We start from the raw sequence: 25,939 nt of genomic DNA on the forward strand, positions 1-25,939 counted from the left end.
GGATTTAAATGCCTTATTTACTGAAACGTTCACTTAGGAAAACAACAACAACTCTTAAGTTTTGTGTCCATTCCAGAAATGATGGCTCCATCTCTACACAAAAGTGCAAAGAAGGACAAGCCAAAAATGGATTATGTGACCAAGAGAAGAGGATCTTATTCAACTAATGACCTTTGTGGAGCACTTCAGAAGGTTTCAGAAGAAAAGTGGTCAACATAGAAAAGCTGCTAAACATTCCGCCATATCATGGAGTACTTTACAAGACTATGTAGACCACAGTGATGTTGACAAATATAATGTGGCAGTTTGTAAAATAGGTAAGCTGTTTGCCCTTAGTTAAATTAGTTAATTTCATAATACAAATGAAAGAAATTGTGTTTGGCCTGAACATCAATTGAATACGCCATTAACCAATGTAGCACAGTGAAATTAATGTCCATGGGAAAACATAAATAAAGAACAAAAGAAATGACGACATCTGTACCACTTGTAATGAGACCTACAGCTATGGAAACAACAGAAGTGCTTTGTCTGCAATGGTTCCATGAAAGTTGGCAGTCCATCAGTTCATCCAATGCTGTGGCATTTTTGTGTAATATTTGTGCAAATCTTAGTGAAAGAGACACTGATGCTGAAAATGAATTAAAAGCACATTCAGTCAACTTTAACAATTCAAAAGAAAATTGTCATGGAATTAAGCACACTACTCGCAAAGTTAAGTATGTGTTGTCACAGAATTAAGTATGCAATAATGAAATTAGGTAGCACACCCACTTTATTTACATTTTATAACTTCTACCGTTTTTCATTTCTTATTTTATTTTTTTTTTTTTTTTAAAATATGTAATGGGTTATCAGAGAGATGTATTGGTCTCTCAACATGTAAAATATACAATTTCTAGAGTGAATATCTGTTTTGCTTTTTCATGTTTTTAATGTTTGACTAAAGTGGTCCAATGAGGCCTCAAAAGTACTATTTTTGTTACTACCATCATAAAATATCACACAGTGCCCAGACGAGCAAGCTCGCAAGGCGTTACCTGGTGGCGCGGCTCTCGTCGGTAGCGGCGGCCGCCTTGGTGTCTTCGTCAGTGCTGCGGCTGGCCGGCTCCAGTGCCATCAGCCGCTCACCGGAATCGTCTGACGGGATCGTCTTCGGTTTGCTCTCGAAGAACCTGTGGGTGTACAATACTGTCACAATCGCTACTCTGAAGAGAGGGCACCAGATAGGGGACATCGAAGATAGCCAAACAACTTTTCTAACTCTCAGTCCTTACAGAACACGCCTCTTCGATTTTCTTCACACTTACAGCATTTAAATGTAAGTGTCTAGACATCAGTTACCTTACGCACCCAAACTGTAATAGTTTTGTCTCGTGTTACAACATTCTATGCAGATTTCGGACTTCCTCAATCAAATTTTTTGAGCATTTCCATACACGAGCTTGTTCTTGAGCATCAGTGAAATTGTGCAAAATCCACTGAGAACCAGTTTTTTTCACACTAAATGTACATGTAAAATCAAGCAATCTGCAGGAATTTTGCAATAAGTGGTTTTGGTCAAACTTCACAAATTTTTGTGGTGGTAGAACCTCACACTAAAATTTTGAAAATAATTTGTAAACGGACTCTTCTGAAAATATTCAATAACCAAAAGTGCCTCAGAATAACACGTGGCACTGTTGTCGAGTTATGGGTTTATAAAAACAACAAAAAATTCAACTGTCAAAAGCCATCACACAGAATTTTGATTTCAACAAATGACGAATTCTTCTGTTTATGCATCAGTTTTACACATGTAAGGGAGACCTGCAGACCTCACACTATTACTCTGCAGGTATCAGCTACGACAGTGACTGCTGGACTGCACCTTCATATACCTCGTGTCGTGCTACACAGTACGGTCAGCAACTGGGTACTGGGTCCGTAAGGCGGACAGTTTTTCTGTGTCCACTAATGCACCCAGACAGTTTAGGGCCAATCCTGCATATATAAAATTCTGTGCAGTCAACACAAGTTAGCCAATAAACAATGTAAGTGGCTCTGCAAAATGGACTGCATTTAACAATTGACGGTATAGGAACTTAGGAGTACCCCTAATAGTTCGGGCACATTAAACGGCTTGAAAAGTACATTACGGAGGTTAGGAGGGTGTTGGGAGAATATTGGGGAGAGGGGGCCTGGTTTCAAGCACCAACTTAAAAACTGTCTGTTACATACGCATATTTGCCAACTTCTATAGATTCAGTGTATCACGTGTCAGTTATTCGTGAGCAAGTTTTGGCATTACCTCTGAACCCACTGATGACATCTACAGTGGCAGTATCTCTGCTGAAGTTCTTTGGAGCATGTCGATGACAGGGGAGGGCACGTAGATGATAAGCATGTATTCACAAGTTTCGAAATAAAACAAAGTCTGTGCATTCTTCCTATTCATTGCGACCCCACGGTAGAGAAAAGCTTTCTTTCTTACAGTGTGAAACGGTGTGCTATTGAAAGGAGCTGCATACACAAGGTGAGTCAAAAAGGACTTTCCAATTTTTGAATGATACAGAAATTTATTGAGATAACTTACAGAATCAGTATATGCATCATTTTGTAGCACACAACCTGAAGTTTCACATATAAGTGTAAAGTTTCATTTTGGTTCAGTTTGTGATACAGCTAATATCTGACTGGTAATCAATTTCTTTGCACGCTTGTTGCAGCAAATCAAACATAACTCGTGCAACGACAGCATAGATTCAATTTTTCAAGACTAAATTGTTTGGTATGGGAGGAACATACATACAGTCTTTAATGAAACCCCAGACAAAGAAATCCAGTGGTGTCATCCTAACTTGTCTGACATAATCATCAACATGCAGGTGACCTGGTGATTAATAATGTCGCAGTGAACAACCTGTCTCGACAAAGTTCTTGTAGGCCTGCTCGAAGGTTTTGTTGGTGTGAAATTTACAATGAACTGTTGTTGCAGAGTTTGTTTCATGAAACAGAAATACACGGTGAGCAAGCTCCACACCAGTGAAAATAGTTACTAAGATGCTATCTGTTCTATAGGACATGTCCGAAAGAACAGATACCATCGGTGACCAAGCAGCTAGTTAGAATGAAATTACACTGAAATGAACACCCTTAGCTGCTTACAGGCGTTGACCTACGTCAACGGGGACGGATGAAATTGTGTGCCCCAACCGGGACTCGAACGCGGGATATCCGTCTGAGCCACCGAGGACACAGAGGATAGCGCGACTGCAGCGATTTATCTCTGGCACGTCTCCCGCGAAACCCACATTCTCAACGTATTGTCCCGCACTACATTTGTAGTGCCCCCGCCCACTATACTCATTACTCGTGGCGTGTTGCCGATTCCCGTGAGAGTTTGGGCACTTTTGTGCATCCGCACAGAAGAAGAAGATGGTCAAGTGGCTGGCTGGTGAGCCTTAACTATATACAGGGTGTCCCAGCTATCTTCTCCACCCAAAATATCTCTGGAACAATAACAGCTTTTGGAAAACGACTTTCACCGGTACCAATGTAGGGCTGGGGCCCATGGATGTAATATTTGGAAACATTCTAAAACGAAAGCATATGTGTTTTTTAACACAAACTTATGTTTTTTTAAATGGGCCTCATATATTTTTTCTTCATACATAATGGCGTTGATTGTATCACAGTATTCCCATTACATCCCAAGATATTGAGACGCGAAGTTGACTCTTGAAACACCCGACACGCGCTGCTATCGAACGTCCTGAGGCTCACCATTATGTTTATGAGAGTTGATGGCAGCAGACCGTATTATTCGTTTCGGACCTCTTGATAAGTATGGCAGTGTGATTACGCATGTCAATCACATCGCGATTACGGGCATCATGGGGTTTACGCCTGAGCCTCAGGACGTTCACTAGCAGTGCATGTCGGGTTTTTCAAGAGTCAACTTCGTGTCTAAATATCTCGGGATGTAATGGGAATACTGTGATGCAATCAACGCCATTGTGTATGAAGAAAAAATATATGAGGCCCATTTAAAAAAACATAAGTTTGTATTAAATTACACATATGCTTTCGTTTTAGAATGTTTCCAAATATGTACATTCATGGGCCCCAGCCCTACGTTGATACCGGTGAAAGTCGTTTTCCAATAGCTGTTATTATTCCAGAGATATTTTGGGTGGACAAGATAGTTGGGACACCCTGTATATAGTTAAGGCTCACCAGCCACTTGACCATCTTCTTCTTCTGTGCGGATGCACAAAAGTGCCCAAACTCTTACGGGAATCGGCAACGCGCCACGAGTAATGAGTATAATGGGCGGAGGCACTACAAATGTAGTGCGGGACAATACGTTGAGAATGTGGGTTTCGCGGGAGGCGTGCCAGAGATAAATCCCTGCAGCCACGCTATCCTCTGTGTCCTCGGTGGCTCAGATGGATAGAGCGTCTGCCACGTAAGCAGGAGATCCCGGGCTCGAGTCCCGGTCGGGGCATACATTTTCATCTGTCCCCATTGACATATGTCAACGCCTGTAAGCAGCTAAGGGTGTTCATTTCATTGTAATTCCAGTGAAAGTAGTTAGTTTAATTGTGTATTATGCTGGAACTCCTGATGGTGGAACGGGGTACTGATGCAGTATGTGAATTAAACTTGGGGTCGTCTGCTACAAAAGTACATCCACCAATTCTGTAAATCGTCTCAACAATTTTCTATATCATTCCAAAGGTTGAAGTCATTTTTGGTTCACTCTGTATACATAATGAGAGGCAGAGAGAGAGAGAGAGACGTATACAATAGCAGAAATGGTTTGTATGTGTGAAGTACTTCACTGCAATATAAAGCTCCTCTCATACGTCTATTCTGGATTGGAAGATAACATTTTTGCGTTACTAAGAGTGAGCAAACTATGCTGTCTTGCCAAGAGTTATCTGCGCCAGACATTAAATGCTATGGGAGAGTGGTTTTTGCAATTACAATTCCATGGGGCAGATTCTGTACAGTTTATGAATTGCATATAATTCACAAACAGGTTTAGTGAGTTGGTATTTCATTCACCAAATAGGTTTTGCATCTTCCACGCTTTTAGAACATATATTAAACAACTGGTGTTCAAGTGATTGTGCTGAGAGCAGTATGAGTTTTGAGTAACCTTAATCAGTTCGGCTTGTGTAAAACTTTTGTATTCTCAAGGTACAAAAATAATTCTAAGGTCAATGCAAATCTGAGACTTTATTTCACATTCACACCTTTCATAAATTTAATTAACTGATGTACCAATTTTGTAAGATAGCAGAAGTGATCAGCCCGAGGCCTAGCAAAATGCTTTGTGCAGGAGTAATTAAACCAAGTATTCTTACGTCTAAATCAAACAATTTTTTCATCAAAACCACTTCTGCACATAAAGATACCACTCTTTGATTTAGTAAATTATTTTCATGTCTCAGAAGGTATGTTCCATGAACATCTTTGAGGGCAGGTGCTTGTCATTCTGTTACATTTTTTTGTGATACTGTGGTGTTACAAGGCCACGATGCAGTATAATAACTTTATGGATAAAAACACAAGAATGGGTTTATATCTTGGTAATCAGAAAAAAAACTAAATTACATTAGGGTGATTCAAATTGGACTCACAAAAGGGCAAGTTAAGCAACAGCCAATACTAAACTATTTCGCTATTCATATGCAGGTTGTAATGGTACTTGAATTACGAGCCAATACTAAACTATTTCGCTATTCATATGCAGGTTGTAATGGTACTTGAATTACGTAACCATTACGGCAGCTCACCTGAACCTCTCGATACCAGCAATATTCTACTGTGTTTCTGTAAAGTAGTTGACATATTTTTGATATGTTTATGTTGCAATGATATTATTCTTATGTGCATTCTTTCTTTTGTCACTACGATCTTTGATGTACTTGTAACTCTTGATTTTTGGGTGCGTAAGCGATTATTAGTTAGTTTTGTTAGGGAGTCAGACCTTGAGAAAGTCAAGTCATGCACGTCATGTTGGAAAGACGCATATTGTAGTCAGCTTATAAAATGTGAACTTTAACAGTGAGGAAGATGTTTTCAAGTATGTTTTGTATTGAGAAATGATGTTTTGTGTGTTACGTGATATTGCAGCAAAAGTAATAAAAAAGAAGTGTGACTTAAATTCAGAGTGCTGATTACTTTTTTAAATCACCATTGTCCTGCAAAAGTGTAATCTTGAAGAATGGTTTGTGGAGCGCATCTACAAAACTTTTGAATATAGCAGAATAAAACCTGTGCCTCTTTGCATCCGAGCTTGGAATCATAACCACCTAGACTTTCGACGATTGAGCCATGATTATACAATGAGACCAGCGTGGGAAACACGAAAAGATCAGTGCCTAGTTTATTCATTATTACATGAAATGACTTTATTAACCGTGCTCTAATGACACCTGCCACATAATAACTTTGTTGTTGCCCGAAAATGCAGTGTTTAGCAGCGTGAGGAACACCACAATCATTATTACATTTTGACCTTTGTTGTGGTAGAGTTGTTAGAGGAAGAACTGTAATTGAGAATAGTCAAGATTGCATTACATCACTTTCATTGGGCCTTATTTGTTTTAAAGGAAGGGGAACCTTTTTATAGGACTTGATGATCACTAAGTAATGCAGCACAAGTAACTGACATTCATATACAGACACCGTACAGACTTGTGAAAGTACTGTCTCTGACCTACTCTCTCTTGTGCCTTATCCTTCATGTCAATCTTCCCTTGTCCTAACTTCAGTTTGGTCCCTGCCATCCTGGGGTCGAAGTGACTTGTCCTTTCCTTTTACCCTTCTCCAAAATACCGCTATCCCCTCCCTGAGGAAAGATCTTTTAGATCCGGAAGCTAGACATTATGTCAATTTTACTTTTGTACGGCTATCAGCAGTTCTACAAATTTCACCCCCTGAAGGTAAATTCCTGGCCCAATTTAGTTCCGAGACCTTTTGTGATTCTGTCAACAACTCACTGAAGCCGTATTTCTACACCGAGAACAGAGCCCGGAGGCAGAGAAACGACACAGCCGCACTACGCACCTCTGGATGTTGTCGTTGTAGTTGAGCTGGTTGTAGCTCGGAGGCGTCTCTGACGACGACTTGCTGTCGTAGTAGTCGTGGTGCGGCGATATCTCGCCCAGTGTCACAGAGCTGCGTTCCTGTGGGCAGAAGCTCATTAGTGGCGGCGCACGCACCTGCCTGCAGGTCGACAGTTTGCTACGGACGAGTGGCGGCACTTACGGAGAAGCTGGCTCCGATCTGGTTGGCAGCGGCGGCGGCGGCCGGGTCGACACGCAACTCGGGCTTGCCAATCTCGCCAATGAGCGACTCCATGAAGCTGGCGAGGTCCTTGCAGCGCTTGGAGACGTCGCGCCTGTCCGTGCCGGGCTCGCCGCGGCACACCTCCTGCGTGGAAGGTGTAGATGTCTCAGCCTTAATACGGAACAGCTGGGGTGGAAATGGGACAAACGCAAAGACGAGAAGATGGAAAAACACTGTACTAAGGATTAAATACTGAATTAAGTTTGGAGACGAGATATGCCAGACAGAAGTGGATTGACAATTACAGCTTATATCTGTGCAGTGTCTTGTGAACTGTAACTCCCTCTTGTCAAGTCACAGTGATGTGTTCGACCTTTATATGGTGAAGGATCTGATACGTGCCAATTTTCAGAGCTATAGCTTGTCTCTTATGGATTTTGACATTCTTGTACAGTTTTGAGTAAATGATTACTAACTGAAGGATTTAGCTTCAGTTTTATGGTTAGATTTTGTGGTTGGTGAAATTAATAATGTTTCACAGAAATACTCAAGGGTGGGGCACTCACTGTTTATGTAACGTAAATTCTAAAATAAACTGTGACTTTTCGTATAGAAACTAAAACTGACTATGAATGTAAATCAATGTGAAATCACTGTTTTCATGTGAGGGTACAAAGCCACATAATAATGAAAAATTAATGACATTTCATAAAAAGAAAACCAATGAACCACAACTGAATTATAACCAATATTACTGGAAATTTTGAGAAAATGCCTTCCCCTCTTCCAATGAAAAAGAAATTGTCAAGACTTGCACATGATGATTATGAACGTAAAATTATTATCAAATTACTTGAAAATTAAGTAAATAAAACTTTTATCTTTCAAACAGACTGCTACAGAACTGGGGTACACTATGTAGCCTTTTGTGAATTTGGACTGATCTAAAGTGAATAAGTTTCTCCTTGCATGTTAAAGTACAAATTGTACGAAACAGTGATTTGTTACTTTTGTTAAAGATACCCTGAACCTACTCATCTTGATACCCAGACCAAGTATTTAAGTTTAATCTATAGCATCGCCACTTGTTTCACTGGCATTGTGGTGATGTATAAGGGGCAGTCAAATGAAAACGAGACTGATGGGAAAAAATAAGCAAACTGTTTAACATTTGAAAAGTATCCACCCAGGTGTACACCTCTTCATACAAAGCAAATTGACGGCCACAAACGTCTTTCTTTAGGGCTCCAGAAATATGGCAATTGCACGGGGAGATATCAGGACTGTATCGAGGATGTGTTAGAGCTTCCCAGTGAAACATCTGCAGCATACTCTAAACAACTTTGGCAACATGTGGGCCTACCAACATACAGTCCCGATCTCTCCCCATTTGGGTTCTACACTTTTGGAGCCCTGAAGAAAGACACTTGTGGCCACTGATTAGCTTTGGATGAAGAGGTGCATGCCCGGTACAACTATGGTTCTGTAGACGATCACAAACATTTTTCCATGAGAGCAATGAATGCCTCGTCTTAAACAGTGTGATAAATGTATAAACATGGGCCAATTGATGACAAGTGATGCACATATGGCCACCTGCTGATTTTTGTGCTTTTGGTTTAGAGCACGTTGTACCCATACATCGAATTCTGAACCTTACCAACTGCATGCGAATGTCTCGTGATGATGGAAAGATCACAGTCCATCACGTCTGTCAGTTCTTGAGTACACCAATATGGATCACTGTGGGGTAATGTGTTTAAATGACCTTCATCAAACCCTAAAGTCTTCTTGAATGTGGAGATGGACTCACATCAAAATGATCCTCCTTAAAAAGAGAAAAGCATTTTTATTTTTTCATGCTCTGACCACTGGCATAACCCCCACACACAGCATAAATATTTCTGGCTGCCTCCGCTGCTGTCACCCCTCCACTGAACCCGAACAGAAGAATATGTCAGAAATGTTCCAATTTGACCACTTGGCACTGCATTTTCTAGCCACCCACAGCTCCGCTCACTGTCTCCAAATGACAAAATGTAAACTCAAATAGCAACAGTGAACTACAAATAAAAAATGACAATCGGTAAATAAACCTGTAGCACCCACAATACCAGCAACAAATACAAAAATGCTACGAACTTATGCACCAGCCTAATAAAAATCACCTACCTGTATATTGAGCAAGCAATAAAGAAAACAAATAAAAAGTTCGGAGTCGGTATTAAAATCCATGGAGAAGAAATAAAAACTTTGAGGTTCACCTATGAAATTGTAAGTCTGTCAGAGATAGCAAAGGACCTGGAAGAGCAGCTGAACAGAATGGATAGTGTCTTGAAACACGGATATAAGATGAACATCAACAAAAGCAAAACGAGGATAATGGAATGTAGTCGAATTAAGTCGGGTGATGCTGAGAGTATTAGATTACGAAAGGAGACACTTAAAGTAGTAAAGGAGTTTTGCTATTTGGGGAGCAAAATAACTGATGATGGTCGAAGTAGAGAGGATATAATATGTAGACTGGCAATGGCAAGCAAAGTGTTCCTGGAGAAGAGAAGTTTGTTAACATCGAGTATTGATTTAAGTGTCAGGAAGTTGTTTCTGAAAGTATTTGTATGAAGTGTAGCCATGTATGGAAGTGAAACGTGGACGATAAATAATTTAGACAAGAAGAGAATAGAAGATTTCGAAATGTGGTGCTACAGAATAATGCCGAAGATTAGATGGGTAGATCATGTAACTAATGAGGAGGTACTGAACAGAATTAGGGAGAAGAGGAGTTTGTGGCACAACTTGACTAGAAGAAGGGATCGATTGATAGGACATTTTCTGAGGCATCAAGGGATCACCAATTTAGTACTGGAGGGCAGCATGGAGGGTAAAAATCATAGATGGAGACCAAGAGATGAATACACTAAGCAGATTCAGAAGGACGTAGATTGCAGTAGGTACTGGGAGATGAAGAAACTTGCAGAGGTTAGGGCAGCATGGAGAGCTGCATCAAACCAGTCTCAGGACTGAAGACGACAACAACAACAACAACAACAACTTGCGATAATAAATTTTGAAGTATTTCTTACTTTTTTTTAAATATAGTGATGAAGTAGCAACGGTACATGCAGCACCAACTATTTGTACCTGACAACGGCACAGTGCACAAAACGCAGTGGCAAAATAAAAGAGTCGTCTACAGCCATGGGTGAAACACGACAGCCTCTCAGTGATTCTTTACTGGCCTCCAACCACCTTCACACAGGATGTGACGGCAACAGAATGCCGTGGTGCCCTGAAGCCAGAGACAGGACAGAGTGCGGTCCCGTCTGCACGCTATGCCTCGCCTCGCCTACGCTCACCTCCTGCAGCACCTGTAGGATCTCCTTCTGGGCGGCCTTGCTCTCCTGCAGCAACTCCTCACCAAACATCTCCTCGTCCTGAGCCTCTGCAAACACGTCCGGCCAGCTCGGACCCTGCAAGCACACGCCTCTCAATCACACATACAGTTCGCTAATTACACATTCATTAGAACACAGTTGCAACCTCTCACTACGATTTGGAATGACTCCTTTTTATACATTACTGGCCATTAAAATTGCTACACCACAAAGATGATGTGCTACAGACGCGAAATTTAACTGACAGGAAGAAGACGCTGTGATATGCAAATCATCAGCTTTTCAGAGCATTCACACAAGGTTGGCGACGGTGGCGACACCTACAGCGTGCAGACATGAGGAAACTTTCCAACCGGTTACTCATACACAAACAACGGTTGACCAGCGTTGCCTGGTGAAACATTGTTGTGATGCCTCGTGTAAGGAGGAGAAATGCATACCATCGCGTTTCCGACTTTGATAAAGGTCGGACTGTAGCCTATCGCGATTGCGGTTTATTGTATCGCGACTTTGCTGCTCTAGTCAGCCGAGATCTGATGAATGTTAGCAGAATATGGAATCGGTGGGTTCAGGAGGTTAATACGGAATGCCGTGCTGAATCCCAACGGCCTTGTATCACTAGCAGTCGAGATGCAGACATCTTATCTGCACGGCTGTAATGGATCGTGCAGCCACAACTCGATCCTCGCATCAACAGATGGGGACGTTTGCAAGACAACAACCATCTGCACGAACAGTTCGACGACGTTTGCAGCAGCACGGACTATCAGCTCGGAGACCACGGCTGCGGTTACCCTTGACGCTGCATCACAGACATGTGCACCTGCAATGGTGTACTCGAAGACGAACCTGGGTACACAAATGGCAAAACGTCATTTTTTCGGATGAATCCGGGTTCCGTTTACAGCATCGTGATGGTCGCATCCATGTTTGACGACATCGCGGTGAAACACATTGGAAGCATGTATTCGTCATCGCCATGCCGGTGTATCACACGGCATGATGGCATGGGGTGCCATTCGTTACACGTCTCTGTCACCTCTCGTTCGCATTGACAGCACTTTGAACAGTGGACGTTGCATTTCAGATGTATTACGACCCGTGGCTCTACCCTTCATTCAATTTCTGAGAAACCCTACATTTCAGCAGGATAATTCACAACCACATGTTGCAGGTCCTGTATGGGCCTTTCTGGATACAGAAAACGTTCGACTGCTGCCCTGGCCAGCACATTCTCCAGATCTCTCACCAATTGATAACATCTGGTCAATGGTGACCGAGCAACTGGCTCGTCACAATACGCCAGTCACTACTCTTGATGAACTGTGGTATCAGGTTGAAGCTGCACGGGCAGCTGTACCTGTACGCGGTATCTGAGCTCTGTTTGACTCAATGCCCAGGCGTATCCAGGCCGTTATTACAGCCAGAGGTAGTTTTTCTTCGTACTAATTTCTCAGGATCTGTGCACCCATATTGCGTCTAAGTGTAACCACATGTCAGTTCTAGTATAATATATTTGTCCATTGAATACCCGTTTATCATCTGCATTTCTTCTTTGTGTAACAATGTTAATGGCCAGTAGTGTAATTACATTAAATTTCCTCAGTGAATAATATGACATAATGCTGCACAATTATTTTATACAACTTTTTTTTTTCTTTTTACACTAAGGGATGTCATAAATTTTTAATTATGACCTTGTACTGAAACTGGGCTATAACTCACACTCATGTCTAGTAAAAAAAATCTATAAAGTACTTCCACGAACAACATGTTACACTAATATCTCACACATACAATTTATTGGGTCTGTGTTTTTGCGCTCTCTCGCTCTCTCTCTCTCTCTCTCTCTCTCTCTCTCTCTCTCTCTCTCTACCACATACCCCCTACCTCCCCACCTCCCCAATTATGTACACTAACATTATACCTTCAGAAATTATTCTATTGAGTTGGTGGAGTTGCCAAACAAATATTATGTTAGTTTGAACTACAAGTTAATATCACTATCCATCAAATTCTGAATACTTCACTTCTTTCTGTGTTAGATTAAAGCTCAGTGAATCATTTCATTTCATATTACCACATACACTTGCATTTTCAGCTTGTGGAAGTCCATTGTTCTCATGGATGTGGGACACCAGCTGACGATACAAGTAAAGAAATCATCAAAGGAATTTATTTAAAATTACTAGTTTCACTGGTACACTTATGGCACGCTCAGGTCCACTAAAAGCAAAGGAGTACTTTCATTCCTTGGTCCTTGTACCACAGAACGCATATAATACTAGTTGTCATGGGCTGCATACACCAAAAGTGTATACTCTCTACAATGTGCTGCCACCACTGCCAAATGCTTAGTACAGCACACACTACTGATGTATGTAATCCACAGCAGCTAGTACTATACGCATTCTGTGGTACACGGGCCAAGGAATAAAAGTACTCCATTGCTTTTAGTGGACCTGAGCATGCTGTAAGTGTTCCAATGAAACTAGTCATTTTAAATAAATTCCTTTGATGATACAACTGTGGTGGTTTGTTTTCTTTATTTACTTGTGTTTTCTGTCAATGACAACATATTAAACAGGAAGCACTTTCTAAAGTTCTGCAAAATATTGCTTATTTGGTCACAAACTGACTTTCTTAGGACATTGTCAGGTGACAACTGAATGTTGAAAATACAGATAAAATAATATGCAAATGATGCAAAGATTGATGACATATAGTGTGTTTACAGAGGAAAGTATTACGTTTTTATGTACAAATTCCAAGACTCTTTAAAAAGGCTTCTGCACAATGTATTACTCTCCACTTTATATAATATTCTTCTGTTGAACAAACACTTTATTTACTCTAGATGGACTACCTTAAAAGATAATTGCATAAGATAACAAGCAGGAAAAAAACTCGTCTTTAGGTCAGTACAACGGGGGATACTTGTAAGGGCATAACACGCTGAAATGAGCTTCTTGATTAGTTGATTCCAATTTAGTTTGTTGTCCAGCTATACCCCAAGAAATTTTACACACTCTACTCTATTCAGTGAATCACTTTAATGTATGCTTCTGCAGCTAAAAGGTCATTACTGCTTGTTTCAAAATGCACAATAAAAGTCTGTGCAACTTCAAGATTCAAAACTGTTCAATACGACCCAGTTAGGGGCCTGTTTCCTCTGTCACCTGAGCTGTGTCAACACTATGAGAAGTGAGTGGACATTACCTGCAGGACGCAGTGCTGCCCGATGACAAACTCCAGCCGCTTGGTCCAGGGGTTGACAAAGCTGGACCACTCGGTACGAACTCGCACGTAGCAGCCGTTGTGGGCACGGAGCCGGTACGGCTCCCCGTGCAGTGTCGACTCGCACTCTTTGCTCACTGTCGAATGAAGTCGAGCTCAAAACGACATCGTAGAGGTCCACACCTTACATCCATTTATTAAGCACTCCGTTTAATTAACCACACAGAATTTGACATAACATTCGTAAGGGAACCAATTTGACACATATACAGGGTGTTACAAAAAGGTACGGCCAAACTTACAGGAAACATTCCTCACACACAAATAAAGAAAAGATGTTATGTGGACATGTGTCCGGAAACGCTTAATTTCCATGTTAGAGCTCATTTTAGTTTAGTCAGTATCTACTGTACTTCCTCGATTCACCGCCAGTTGGCCCAATTGAAGGAAGGTAATGTTGACTTGGTGCTTGTGTTGACATGCGACTCATTCCTCTACAGTACTAGCATCAAGCACATCAGTACATAGTATCAACAGGTTACTGTTCATCACGAACGTGGTTTTGCAGTCAGTGCAATGTTTACAAATGCGGAGTTGGCAGATGCCCATTTGATGTACGGATTAGCACGGGGCAATAGCCGGGGCACGGTATGTTTGTATCGAGACAGATTTCCAGAACGAAGGTGTCCCAACAGGAAGACGTTTGAAGCAATCGATCGGCATCTTAGGGAGCACGGAACTTTCCAGCCCATGACTCGCGACTGGGGAACACCTAGAACGACGAGGACACCTGCAATGGACGAGACAATGATTGGACTCCACGGGTACACTTCTGCGAATGGTTCATCCGACAATGTGTCAATCCTCATTTCAGTGCAAATGTTATCTTTACGGATGAGGCTTCATTCCAACGTGATCAAAATGTAAATTTTCACAATCATCATGTATGGGCTGACGAGAAGCCGCATGCAATTGTCCAATCACGTCATCAACACAGATTTTCTGTGAACGTTTGGGCAGGCATTGTCGGTGATGTCTCGATTGGGCCCCATGTTCTTCCACCTACGCTCAATGGAGCATGTTATCATGATTTCATACGGGGTACTCTACCTGTGCTGCTAGAACATGTGCCTTTACAAGTACGACACAACATGTGGTTCATGCACGATGGTGCTCCTGCACATTTCAGTCGTAGTGTTCGTACGCTTCTCAACAACAGATTCGCTGACCGACGTATTGGTAGAGGTGGACCAATTCCATGGCCTCCACGCTCTCCTGACCTCAACCCTCTTGAATTTCATTTAGGGGGCCATTTAAAAGCTCTCGTCTACGCAACCCTGGTACCAAATGTAGAGACTCTTCGTGCTCGTATTGTGGACGGCTGTGATACAATACGCCATTCTCCAGGGCTGCATCAGCGCATCAGTGATTCCGTGCGACGGAGGGTGGATGCATGTATCCTCGCTAACGGAGGACATTTTGAACATTTCCTGTAACAAAGTGTTTGAAGTCATGCTGGTACGTTCTGTTGCTGTGTGTTTCCATTCCATGATTAATGTGATTTGAAGAGAAGTAATAAAATGAGCTCTAACATGGAAAGTAAGCGTTTCCGGACCCATGTCCATATAACATATTTTCTTTCTTTGTGTGCGAGGAATGTTTCCTGAAAGTTTGGCTGTACCTTTTTGTAACATCCTGTGATAGCAACTCCTGGAGTGTGATAGGGTGTTTACTCTTTACAAGCAACACTGACGAGCCAAAACATTATTACCACCTGCTTAACAGTGTACAAGTCAGTTTACGAAACACAAGTGGTGGAGACTCCGAACGGCTTCAATTTACCTAGAACTTGGTCAGTTTTAACAAGTTATATGGCACAAGACATCTACACACAAATTACACAATTCTCATAAATTACACAACAGGATAGTGTACCAGATGCATTCCGTCGAGTGCAGATCAGTCGAATTTGGTGGCGGAGACATCAATGTGAGTTCTGCATTGCGCTTCTCAGACTGCAGTAGCATGAATCTGGCCTCGTGTCACAGACAGTTACTATGTTAGAAGATACCACCATTGCCACAGAAGACATTAATCGTGATAGGATGCAGATGGTTCTGAACAGTGCTCACACAGTCTATAGCTGTCACAGGGCTCGGACTAAAAAAGCCCTTTCGAGGGCCCCTCACAGCACTACACTGCCCCCAACAGCCTGTGTCCGTGACACAGTGCACATTTAGATCAGCCACTGGCTTGGACGATGTCATATACTGAGACAACCGTTGATCCAGTGTAATGAGAAATGCAACTTTCCTGGCCAGGCAACACACCTCCATTATATATGAAGACAGTAACTGTTCTCGAAAGAGCAGATTACTGTTGTTGACCGTGCAGCTTCTTCCTGGAATAAATGATGACTAACTGAAACCCTCAGCTGCCGACAGCTGTTGTTGATATACCTCGATGTGGACAGCTGAAAATGTGCATCCCTACCAGGACTCGAACCCGGGATCTCCTGCTCTTACGGGAACTGCCAAAGCGTGCGCGAGTAATGAGTGAATGGGCAAATGTCTATAAGGTACATTACATATGTAGAATTGTGGACAGTTGGGAATGTGAGTCTCACGGGAGGCGTGCAAGGGATAAGTCCCTGCAGTTGCGCTATCCTCTGTGTCCTCGGTGGCTCAGATGGATAGAGCGTCTGCCAGTTACGCACGAGATCCCGGGTTCGACTCCCGGGCGGGGCGCACATTTTCAGCTGTCCACATCGGGGTATATCAACAACACCTGTCGCAGCTGAGGGTTTCAGTTAGTCATCATTTACACCTCCATTAATCCACAGTCCAATCTCAATGATCGTGTGCCCACTGCAATTGTAATCGATGACGTCATCAGGTCAATGTGGGAACACGGAGTGGTCATCCGCTGCAGGACACGTGTTCAACGGTATGTGCTGAACGGTGTGCTTCAAAACACTTGTGCCTCCACCAGCACTGTACCCCGTCATTGGATCTGCCACAGACCACTGCCTATCCTCCTACACAGGGCTGGCAAACCTCCGTACACGTTCTGTAATGAGGTGCGCACATCCAACACCTCGTCTTCCAATCACTTTGCACAGATGGTCGTGCCGATCAGTATCGTCCTTTGCCAGGGGGAGGCATAACAGTCTGCCCTTTGTCGACGTCACCTACGGTATGTTAGTGGATTTCCCTAAATGTGGATAGTGTCATCACCAGAATGATTTCCCAGTCATCTCTGTTCCACTTACATATTTCCCTTACTGCATTAGATTGTAGCAATGCCAGCAGGCAGCATTCGGTTATGTACTGGGAAGTGGTCATAATGTTTTGGCTCATTAGTGTATAAAGAGTGTGTGGAAATTGCCATTAAAAACTTCTGGGGCTTGTTTACGAGAATGACTACACAATATTTTGAACATGTAGCCACGTTTAAAAACATACCATTTCTGTTCTACAACAGTTTCAGTTCAGATGTTTAATTCATCCAGTTATGCTTGAGTAACTGGGCATGGTGCAGCACAACTATTAGGCAACAATTCAAAAGGAAGCATAATGAAACACTGATTTGTAACTCAAGCACATTTGTTTGCATATACATTTAAAAATTATATGTTTACCCAGCAAACTATCTGCACAGAACATAATGTTTGTGTGTTAATACAAACAAATATGCTTAAGTGATAAATTGATTTTTCATTATGATTCCTTTTCAATTGCTACCTAGAAAATGTATTGTGTCACACCTAATTTAATCCCTCAAGCCGAAGTAGATGATTTAAGTATCTGAACTGAAACCGTCATAAAACAGAAATTCTACATTCCCTGACATGGATTCCAATTCAAAATATTATGTATCACACCCATCTACAAGTCCTAGAAATTTGTAACATGAGTTTCCAAACATCATGTATAAATTATTTAGTGGATAAAACTGGAAGCACAATGTTGTTGCCTATATGAAGGTAATAATGCCAGACAACTGTTGTGGATTGCAGGAAAAACTGCACAAAATCAGTCACTGGTGCAGAGACTGGCAACTGGCGTACCGCACGTAAACAGTTGAAGAGATTCATTGCTGCTGTACTACACTAATGGCAAATAAAAACTGGAAACAGTAACAACAGTAAATATCTATGCATAACCATTTACAGCTTAAGCGCATCGCACAGAGGGAACAATATCACCCAAACCTAGCACGCCTGGCCAGTTCTAGAAATAAAACTGGGCAAAGACAACCGTTAACTTGCAATGGTCGATTAGTGGAGAAAAACATGAGACAAACATAAAGCTACATCCACATGCTATTCCTTCTTCATTTTCCTGGTTTTTTGTTGCCAGTAGCGGTATGCAGCTCTCCAAGCCAGTCTGACCTGTACAGGCTACTTCATCTCTGCATAAACAGCCACTAGAACCTGGTTACTGTATTCTCTTGGTCTCCCTCTACAGTTTTTACCCCAACACTTCTCTCCATTACCATCATCATCATCATCATCAGTGTTCTGCCTAAAGGCAGGTTTTCACATGGTAGTTCTCCAGGCTCTCCAGTCTTCTGCCATCCTCTTCAGGTCTGCATAATTTCCTCTTCCCTCTATGTTGTCTATCATCTTGTATCTCCTTCTTCCTCTCAGTTTTCTCCCACAGACCAATCCTTCCAAAGCATCTGCAAGCAAGCACTCCCTTCTCAATGAATGTCCCAACCAGTTCTTTTTCCTTTCTCTTAGAACCTTCAGCAGACATCTTCTCTCACCAACCCTTTCCAATACTCTTTCATTACTCACTCTTTTGATCCAGCTTATTCTCTCCGTTCTCCTCCACATCAACATCTCAAATGCTTCTAATCTTTTTTCATCCTCTCGTCTCAGTGTCCGTATTTCTGCCCCATGTAGTGACACACTCCAGACAAAACATTTGCCAACACTTTTCCTTAGTCCTTTATCTAATTTGCCACATAACACTCTCCTCTTTCTGTTGAATGCCTCCTTCGCTATGGCAATTCGAGTTTTCACCTCCCGGTGACATTTCAAGTCTTCAGTTATTGTGCTTCCAAGATATTTAAATTCACTTACTCGGTTAATGACAGATTGTCCTATTTTAATATCGAACCGTCTGCATCTTGATCTGATGACCATACTCTTTGTTTCTGCTGTGTTTATTTGCATCCCATATTACACACAAGCTTCATTCAGATCTTTGAGCATGTTATTCACTGTCCGCTCACTTTCTGCCACTAATACTGTGTCATCAGCAAATCTTATACACTCTATCCTCTTTCCATCAATACATATTCCTCTTTTCCCATCTAAGCTTTTCACAATAATCTCTTCAAGGTATACGGTAAACAACAGTGGGGAAAGGCAACAACCTTGTCTGACATCTCGTCCAATGCTGCTTCCTTCTGACATTTCATTTCCAATCCTTATCTTTACTTTCTGGTGTAAATATAGATTCTGTATCAGTCGCCTCTCTTTCCAATCTACTCCTTTCCTCTTCAGGATATCCATCATCTTGTTCCACTGAACTCTGTCAAAAGCCTTTTCTAAATCTATAAAATTACCAAAATTCCTTAATGGCTCATAATGTGCCCAGTCAACCAATCTCTTCTTTTAGTCAAGTTGTGATGTAAATTCCTTTTTTCTCCAACTTGATTCAGCCCCTCCTCATTAGTTACACGATCTACCCATCAAACCTTCAGCACATTTCTATAGCATCATATTTCAAAAGCCTCAGTTCTCTTCTTGTCTAAACTGTTAATCACCTGCGTTGCATTTCCTTACATAGTTACACTTCAGACAAATACCTTCAGAAAAGATTCACGACACTTGATTTTATATCTGACATTAAGAATTTTCCCTTTTCCAGAAATGCTTTCCTTTCAGTTGCCAGACCGCATTTTATATCCCCTCTATTTTGGCCACCATCATATATTTTTCAGTCCAAATAGCAACACTCATCTACTACTTTTTTCTATCTAATTTCTTCAGTACTGTCTGATTTAATTCGACTACATTCCCCTAACCTTACTTTACTTTTGTTAATGTTATCTTATGACCCCTTTTCGAGAGACTATCAATTCTGATCAACTGGTTTTCCAAACCTTTTGCTGTTAATGTTAATTTAAGGATTTAAATGCTTCTTAGAGGGCTGCTATGAATACTTTTGGTGATGTGGATCCCCCTACTTCAGAGTCCCCTTATTTTGTGTTTTTCACTACTGGTACATTAGTGAAATCTAATGGATGCTGTTTCTTCAACATAGGCCTACTGTACTTTACATACTATGAGACACAGTTTCTTCTTCGAAAAATTGCCTCCAAAATTCAGGTGCCTATTATACTCAAAATTAATATAAAAGTGTCCAGTGTTTGATTTAAAATTCCCACCAGTATTAAAAATGGTGATATATTTGATGCTTCAGGAAATTTATCTCTATCTGGCAACACCAGATTCAACAGGCAGCAGCAGTGCACCGATGTGATGAACATGAGGTGTGGGGATTCACAAGCTTGCTAGCACTGTCTCCCTGCTACCCCTACCTCACAAACCCAGATCACACTGTCTGGCCTATGACGTGTCATTGCAGTCTATGGTGCCAGTGAACTTGAATTGAAAGCTATTTGGTGGTAACAGTACAATATTTTTGTTAGTGGCTAGTTTCATAATGGACAAAAAAATAAAAGACAGTCATATGGTGTGACAAAGAGAAAGAAGAAGAAGGAGAAGAAAGTACATATGATGATTTTCAAAAATTTTAAAGGTCAGTTCAGTTTTATAAACTAAGAATTTTTTCTTAGTTGAGGTTTGCACTCTAATAATAAAAATGGTAAAAATGTTAATCTTTTTATGCCTATTTATTTCAAACTGAGTGAAAAGCACTTTCAGAATCTACGAATCCCATACAAATGAATCAATGAAACCTGACATTCTTTTCTGTATCCTCCATCTCAACTGCAGATACGAGAGATAATGCTAATGGGGCTACAGTTTTTTATGTTATTTTAATCTGCCTTCTCTTCAAGTAGAGAAATTAAAGTGCTGTTCTGGTTCTGAAGAACTGTCTTCCTTTGCAAACAACCTGTAAATATTTTTTGCAGTAATCATTTTATGACTTCTCTTCCACTTGAAATCATTGCCATTGCAACCTCACCTTTTCCCAGCCACGCTTCACACACTGAACAACTGTGTATGGCTCACCTGGTGTTATTTCTGGGATACCATTATCTTCATTATTACTTATACGTTTTTGATTTATCTTTTGAATTACACAAACTTACATAGAAATCTTTGATTGTTTGCTAAATCTCTTCCTGTTTTAATTACTGTGCCATCTCATTCTTTTCAACTGTTTCTCTTAGTGAATTTTCATTGTCTTCTCATATTACGTAAAACACATTTCTGGCTGGAGGCTTCAGTCGTGTTTCTATTCAGCATCTCTGTCGTGTTCCATTATCATCTGCTCACAAGGGAACCTCTCCATCGTACCTCCCTCAGATTTAATTATAAGTTGGCACAGTGGATAGGCCTTGAAAACTGAACACAGATCAATCGAGAAAACTGGAAGTAGTTGTGTGGAACTATGAAAAAATAAGCAAAATATACAGACTGAGTAGTCCATGCGCAAGATAAGCAACATCAAGGAGAGGGTGAGCTCAGAAGTGCCGTGGTCCCGTGGTTAGCGTGAGCGGATGCGGAACGAGAGATGCTCGGTTCAAGTCTCCCCTCGAGAGAAAAGTTTAACTTCTTATTTACAGGTTATATGACAAACTCTTATGTTTTCATCACTTTTTTGGGAGTGATTATCACATCACAAGAAAACCTAAATCGGGCAAGGAAGAAGAATCTTTTTACCCACTCGCCAAGTGTACAAGTTAGGTGGGTCAACAACATATTCCTGTCATGTGACGCACATGCCGTCTCCAGTGTCATATAGAACATATCAGACGTGTTTTCCTGTGGAGGAATCGGTTGACCTATGACCTCGCAATCAAATGTTTTCGGTTCCCATTGGAGAGGCACGTCCTTTCGTCTACTAATCGCACGGTTTTTCGGTACGGTCACAAAACACAGACACTAAACTTATTACAGTGAACAGAGACGTCAATGAACGAACAGACAGATCATAACTTTGCGAAAATAAAGAAAGTTACCTTTTCACTCCAGGGAAGAAATGAACCGAGGACCTCTCGTTCCGCAGCTGCTCACGCTAACCACGGGACCACAGCGCTGCTACGCTTACATTATCCTCAATGTTGCGTATCTTGCGCACGGACTACTCAATTTGTATATTTTGCTTATTTGTTTCATAGTTCCACACATGTTCTTCCTGTTTTTTCGATTGATCTTTGTTTAGTTTTTCAAGGCCTACCCACTGTGACAACTTATAACTAAATCTGAGGGGGGTACGATGGGGAGGTTCCCTTGTCAGAACTTTCTCCTCTTTAACAGCAACAGTCAGTGCCACAAAACTGACAAGTATCTCTGGCCTCGAAGTCACAGGAATTTAGGGTTAGAAAGAACAGGGTAGACGCCACTCGTACTTGGGTACATCTGCAACTGTCTTCATCTGTGCCTAACTAATTGGCCAATTAGCAGAACGGGACACGGCAGGAGGCCCCACAAGTCACCACAGTTTGCGGCAGCAGATTATTTAGCACACAGCACGTGGCAGGAAGTTGCAGTACCGCCACCAGTCGGCAAGCGCCACGCAAAGTGCATCGACACGGGAAGCGCAGTGTCGACCCGTTGAAGCACGTGCCGCGAGACTCACCCAGCTGCCGGTAGACGCGCTGCAGGCCGCGCAGGTCGGCCGGGTGGTAGATGTCGAAGACGGGCCGCCCCAGCAGCTGCTGCGGCAGGTAGCCCAGCAGCGGCACCGCCTCGCCGTCCACGTGCGTCAGCTTCCCGTCCGCCTGGTGGCGCGTCGAGAACCTGTTGCCGCCCGCCGGCTTCTCGTCCGGCCCTGCGAGAGAGATACCGCCACGGTCACGACTACCTCTCTAGTGCTGCCGTCCGAACACGGGAGTCACATTTGGGAGGATGAGCGTAGCTGTACGCCACAATAGACTGAAATGTCTACAAGCCTATTTATCTATATAAAAAACAAAGATGCTGTAACTTGCCAAAGGAAAGAGTTGGTCTGTTGATAGAGACAATAAAAAACACACGAATTTCAAGCTTTCGCAACCCAGGTTGCTTCATCAGGAAAGAGGGAAGGAGAGGGAAAGATGAAAGGATGTGGGTTTTAAGGGAGAGGGTAAGGAGTCATTCCAATCCCGGGAGCAGAAAGACTTACCTTAGGGGGAAAAAAAGGAAAGGTATATATATATATATATATATATTAGAGAGAGAGAGAGAGAGAGAGAGAGAGAGAGAGAGAGAAAATTCCACATGGGAAAAATATATTAAAAACAAAGATTCCAAGACTTACCAAGCAGGAAAGCGCCGGTAGATAGGCACAATAAATAAAACACACACACAGAATTTCGGAATCGGCAGCTGCTTCGTAGGGAAAGAGGGAAGGAAAAGGAAAGATGAAAGGATGTGGGTTTTAAGGGAGAGGGTAAGGAGTCATTCCAATCCTGGGAGCGGAAAGACTTACCTTAGGGGGAAAAAAGTATAGGTATATACTGACGCACACGCACGCGTGCGCACACACACACACACACACACACACACACACACACACACACACACACACACACACACACCCATCCATACATACACAGACACAAGCAGACATATTTAAAGGCAAAGGTCTTTGCCTTTAAATATGTCTGCTTGTGTCTGTGTATGTATGGATGGATATGTGTGTGTGTGTGTGTGTGTGTGTGTGTGTGTGCGCGCGAGTATATACCTATCCTTTTTTCCCCCTAAGGTAAGTCTTTCCGCTCCCGGGATTGGAATGACTCCTTACCCTCTCCCTTAAAACCCACATCCTTTCATCTTTCCTTTTCCTTCCCTCTTTCCTGACGAAGCCTAAAACTTTTCTCTCCCCTTTAATTTCGAGTCTCAAATTTCAGGTGCGGCTTAGATTTGAGTGCGGCTTAGATTTGAGTAAATACGGTATGTGCGGATATTAAAAACAAAGATTCCAAGACTTACCAAGCAGGAAAGCGCCGGTAGATAGGCACAATAAATAAAACACACACACAGAATTTCGGAATCGGCAGCTGCTTCGTCAGGAAAGAGGGAAGGAAAAGGAAAGATGAAAGGATGTGGGTTTTAAGGGAGAGGGTAAGGAGTCATTCGAATCCCGGGAGCGGAAAGACTTCCCTTAGGGGAAAAAAAGGACAGGTGTACACTCGCACACACACACACATATCCATCCGCACATACACAGACACAAGCAGACATATTTAAAGGCAAAGAGTAAGGGCAGAGATGTCAGTCGAGGCGGAAGTACAGAGGCAAAGAAGTTGTTGAAAGACAGGTGAGGTATGAGCAGCGACAACTTGAAATTGGCGGAGCTTGAGGCCTGGCGGATATCGAGAAGAGAGGATATACTGAAGGGCGAGTTCCCGTCTCCGGAGTTCGGATAGGTTGGTGTTGGTGGGAAGTATCCAGATAACCCAGACAGTGTAACACTGTGCCAAGATGTGCTGGCTGAGCACCAAGGCATGTTTAGCCGCAGGGTGATCCTCATTACCAACAAACACTGTCTGCCTGTGTCCATTCATGCAAATGGACAGTTTGTTGCTGGTCATTCCCACACAGAAAGCGTCAAAGTGTAGGCAGGTCAGTTGTTAAATCATGTGGGTGCTTTCACACGTGGCTCTGCCTTTGATCGTGTACACCTTCCGGGTTACAGGACTGGAGTATGTGGTGGTGGGAGGGTGCACGGGACAGGTTTTACACCGGGGGAGGTTACAAGGGTAGAAGCCACAGGGTAGGGAAGGTGGTTTGGGGATTTCATATGGGCGAACCGAGAGATTACGAAGGTGGAGTGGGGAGGATTTCATGAAGGATGGATCTCATTTCAGGACAGGATTTGAGGAAGTCGTATCCCTGCTGGAGAGCCACATTCAGAATCTGATACAGTCCTGGAAAGTTTCCAGTCACAAGTGGGGCACTTTTGGGGTTCTTCTGTGGGAGGTTCTGGGTTTCTGGGATGAGGAAGTGGCTCTAGCTATTTGCTTCTGTACCAGATCGGGAGGGTAGTTGTGGGATACCAAAGCTGTTTTCAGGTTGTTGGTGTAATGGTTCAGGGATTCAGGACTGGAGCAGATTTGTCACGAAGACATAAGCTGTAGGGAAGCGACCGTTTCATATGGAATGGGTGGCAGCTGTCAAAATGGAGGTTTGGTAGAGGATGCTGTATATATGGTAATGATGATAATATATGTAGTGTTAAAATGAAAAAGTAAGAAATGTCGTAACAACCGAACTGACTGAATTTTGCATATGCCACTTTGAGATGATGTAGTGAGACATCTAAGGACACCAATGTAGTCTTTGTTGTGGTTGTGCACACGAATGGGCACAAGAGAGAAGCAGGTAGTTTGCTCCATCTTTTTTACGTACCAGTATAAGCCTGAGGACATACTGATGTTTACATTGCAAAATCCAATGACTGAGAAGCAGCAACGAGCTATCAGATTTCTGACTGTGGAAGGTGTTAAACAGGCCAATATTCACTGACAGATTGTGACTGCATACGGGGGAGACTGTGCGTCCAGGAGCATTTTAGTGACGATCCGAGGCCAGGCTACGCAAACACGGTATCGAGGCCAAACTTGTCGACTAGGTGAACGACGCGATGAGCGGCGGCTGGCCCGTCTCAGTGCAAATCTTGGCAGTGATGGTGGGGGGGCCAGTGTCGGAACAGCGAGGACAATTGTGCGCGACAGGTTGGATTACAAGAAGGAATGCACACGGTGGGTTCCGAAGCAGCTCAGCAAATGTCAAAAGGAATTGTATACGAGTCTAGCACTGTAATATCTGTTCCAGTATTGTGAAGAGCCAACTTTTCAGGAGCGAACAGTCACTCGTGATGAGAGCTGGTGCA

General features: G+C 42.4%; 1 protein-coding gene across 1 annotated transcript in view; it reads right to left on the reverse strand.

The window, feature by feature from the left end:
* LOC126294990 (period circadian protein) overlaps positions 1–25,939 on the reverse strand; it is a 209,652-nt gene that overhangs the window by 71,096 nt on the left and 112,617 nt on the right. The window contains exons 8-13 of the mRNA XM_049987235.1: positions 22,703–22,894; positions 13,899–14,053; positions 10,641–10,754; positions 7,264–7,428; positions 7,063–7,181; positions 1,041–1,175 (exon numbers count right to left, since the gene is read on the reverse strand). Of these exons, the coding sequence (XP_049843192.1) occupies positions 1,041–1,175; positions 7,063–7,181; positions 7,264–7,428; positions 10,641–10,754; positions 13,899–14,053; positions 22,703–22,894 (880 nt within the window). The remainder of the gene's footprint in view (positions 1–1,040; positions 1,176–7,062; positions 7,182–7,263; positions 7,429–10,640; positions 10,755–13,898; positions 14,054–22,702; positions 22,895–25,939) is intronic.

The sequence above is a fragment of the Schistocerca gregaria genome, chromosome 11 (genome assembly GCF_023897955.1).
Source record: "Schistocerca gregaria isolate iqSchGreg1 chromosome 11, iqSchGreg1.2, whole genome shotgun sequence".
Lineage (NCBI taxonomy): Eukaryota > Metazoa > Arthropoda > Insecta > Orthoptera > Acrididae > Schistocerca > Schistocerca gregaria.